At 43.1% G+C, this 3,319-nt stretch overlaps 1 protein-coding gene across 1 annotated transcript in view; it reads left to right on the forward strand.

The window, feature by feature from the left end:
• Positions 1-660: 660 nt before the first annotated feature.
• HECA (HECA ribonucleoprotein granule regulator) overlaps positions 661-3,319 on the forward strand; it is a gene marked incomplete at its 5' end in the record, with an annotated part of 7,184 nt that continues 4,525 nt past the window's right edge. Inside the window, one exon of the mRNA XM_010175238.2 lies at positions 661-1,701. Coding sequence (XP_010173540.2) covers positions 661-1,701 — 1,041 coding nt within the window. The remainder of the gene's footprint in view (positions 1,702-3,319) is intronic.

The raw sequence follows: 3,319 nt of genomic DNA on the forward strand, positions 1-3,319 counted from the left end.
TTTTTTTAATCTGTCTGTGTTGCAGAACTATTTGATTTGTGAAATTCAGCTATCCAGTAGGTCAGTGATGGTAGTATGGTCTATATTTGCCTGAGCAATGTAATGAAGACCTTCTTTCTGCACCAGGCACATAAGCTGTTTGTCTTGCTTTTCAAAGTCCTCTGCTTCCCCTTTCTCTCCCTATTTGTTGTCTCTTGCTTAGTCCCAAAGAAAAGATCAATTCCCGCCTCTCCCTGTGATCACAAAACCAGACTGTATTGCCTACTTGTTTTTCAAACAAGCGTCTCTGTGTGTTCTCCCCATGTTGCCTCTCAGGCTTCAAAGCCACCCTCCAGAAACATCCACAAAGCTTTCTCCTTTCTTCTAAAAGCCTTTGCAATGGTGTCCACAAACCCTAATGCTTCTGAGGTGCTTTAGCTTTGAATATTAAACAAACTGTAATGTCATTTTGTTTCCTTATTCCTTCATTTCCGCATCTCCTTTCACATACTTAACTTTTTTTGGTAAAGACTGCTTTTTGCCCTGACCCAGACCTAGTGCTTGTGGGCCCTTTGACAATACGGTTCATGACTAAGAACTTGCATGTGTATTTGATACAGTGTTTAAAGAAGTATTGCAACAAGCAGGCCATTAAGTTATTAATGTGTCTATCTTCCACAGAAGCCCCTTGTGCTACTCCACTGATCTGTAGCTTCGGAAGGCCGGTGGACCTGGAGAAGGATGACTACCAGAAGGTTATTTGCAACAACGAGCATTGTCCGTACAGCACCTGGATGCATCTTCAGTGCTTCTATGAGTGGGAAAGCAGCATTCTCGTCCAGTTCAATTGCATTGGCAGAGCCAGGAGCTGGAACGAAAAGCAGTGTCGCCAAAACATGTGGACAAAGAAGGGATATGACCTGGCTTTTCGCTTTTGCTCCTGTCGGTGTGGGCAAGGTCATTTAAAGAAGGACACTGACTGGTACCAGGTGAAGCGAATGCAGGATGATAAGAAGAAAAAATCAGTGTTGGAGAAGAGCACCGGGAGGTCGATGGCAGAGTCAGCAGAGGAGGCCAAAAAGGGCAGACCAGCCAACAAGCCACAGAAGAGCCTGAGTCATGACCTCCAGCGAAGGCACTCGATGGACAGGCAGAACTCCCAGGAGAAGGGTGTCATGGGGGGCAGCTATGCCGTTCGTTCGCCTTGTGTCTCTCCCGGCCAGTCCCCACCCACTGGCTACTCTATTCTTGCCCCCACACATTTCAGTGGTCCTCGTTCCTCACGTTACTTAGGAGAGTTTTTGAAGAACGCCATTCACCTGGAGCCCCATAAGAAGAACATGGCTGGTGGGGGCATGTTCAGGAACGCGCATTTTGATTACGGGGCAGCTGGTTTGCAAGCACATAGATCAGGACACTTCGATGCTCCTGTGCAGTTTTTGAGAAGGCTCGATCTATCCGAGCTGCTTACTCACATCCCCAGGCATAAATTAAATACTTTCCATGTGCGGATGGAAGACGATGCCCAGGTGGGCCAAGGGGAGGACCTTCGGAAGTTTATCCTTGCTGCTCTTAGTGCCAGCCACAGGAACGTTGTAAACTGTGCGCTATGCCACAGGGCACTGCCAGTGTTTGAACAGTTTCCGCTGGTGGACGGGACCCTATTCCTTAGCCCATCGAGACACGATGAGATTGAATATGATGTTCCCTGTCACCTTCAAGGTACAGGTTGTCTGTCAGTCATGCTAGGCTTCATTAAATGATGGAACTGCCTTCTGTGCCCCGTTCCCCCCCCCCCATTATAGCTTTTCATCCCAATTCCGCATTTTTAAGCAGCTCTGTAAAGCTTGATGTTGCATCCAAATTAATCACATGGATCAGATTGAAACACTTAGAAGGAATTACAAAAAGCAAATGCCGTGTAGAAAGTTCTGTGCCTTGTGTTTGGGTCTACAACTAAGGAATTTCTCAGCTGGTTTCTAGGTAGACCATGGGAAGGTTTTCCAGCCGGTCTGTTCTGCAGTGTGTGTGTGCTGATTGAGCTGTTGTGAGCTTTACTCCAAGATATACATCAGCCTTTTAAACAACCTTTTAAATTTAAGCATGCTGTGCTGCAGCATGGGTAAAAGTCATGTTTGTACCACCAGTGAGATGAAATGCCTCTCATCTGCTTTCAGACTAGAGAATAACAGTTTTGTTTTATAGCAAATTATTTTTTTTTAATATGGAAAGGACTATAGTCTGGCCTATGTTAATGACAGCTTAGAGAGGTTGGACATAGTAGAAGTAAACTTTTAATATGGTGGATTGAAACAGCAATGGCATAATGAGGGATTTAGACTTATTTCCAAACTCCTGCCTGTTTGGACTGCATCCTGATCATGTCCCAGCTCCAAGCTGAGTAGAAACCACGGCACGTATTTTCTCTTCCTGGAGAAACAAACAGATGTGGGCTAGGATGCGCTTCAGCTCTTCCTGAAAGCTGTGACCCAAAGTAAGTGATCAGGGTGGGACATGGCAAAACACCCCTGTCCTCCAGCCTGCTGGCAGCCGGTGTGGCTAAAATAAGTCAGAGAAAATATTCATAGTTTGGTGTTCAAATTCAGAATTATATGTTGAAAAGTGTGTTGGGAAAGCATTAATGAGAGGTAGCTTAGCATATAAGTTTCTCTCCTTTCAATAAAATTTGTTATATCTCATGCATGGTCATAATACATGTTATGTAACATTCCTTTGCTCAACAAACTTTGTAATTTTTTTTTCCTTCCTTAAATCACTGTGCACTAAGTCACTAAGCTGTGTTCATGCTAACATTGTTTCTGTCTGGCTTAATGTACTTTAAGGAGAAAAAGTGATAGGAAAACATACAGGCTAAAACATCTGCAAGATAAACAGAATATATGTATGTGAGATAACTGCTTATTTGCTTTGGTGGGGAGGCATGCACAATGTGCTTTTGATTTTATCAGTGTTTATAGCTGGTTTAGTAATAGTGAAACTTGTTACTTGTTAACGTTTGCCACTAAGAATGAAACTCTGTGAAATTACTTTTTTTAAATGAATTGCTCCTTACCAATTGGATGATACATCTGAAAAACTTGCTCAGACAAGGTGCCGTGAATAATTAATTGTTAAAATTTTTACCTCCTTGTCCTGAGTAAAATGGTTTGTTATCAGAAGTATGCTTTGAAATGAAATTAAGCTTGCAAGGTGATGTCCCAGGGTGTTATTTTCTCTTCAGTACAGAAAATAACTTCTTTTATTTCAGGCATGTTTTAAGATGTTAGGTGCCACATTTCCTGTATAAAAAGTATCCTGCAAATTAAGCGGTGCAGGAATG

This window comes from Antrostomus carolinensis, unplaced genomic scaffold, assembly GCF_000700745.2.
Source record: "Antrostomus carolinensis isolate BGI_N321 unplaced genomic scaffold, ASM70074v2 scaffold2389, whole genome shotgun sequence".
In the NCBI taxonomy this organism is placed as follows: Eukaryota; Metazoa; Chordata; class Aves; order Caprimulgiformes; family Caprimulgidae; genus Antrostomus; species Antrostomus carolinensis.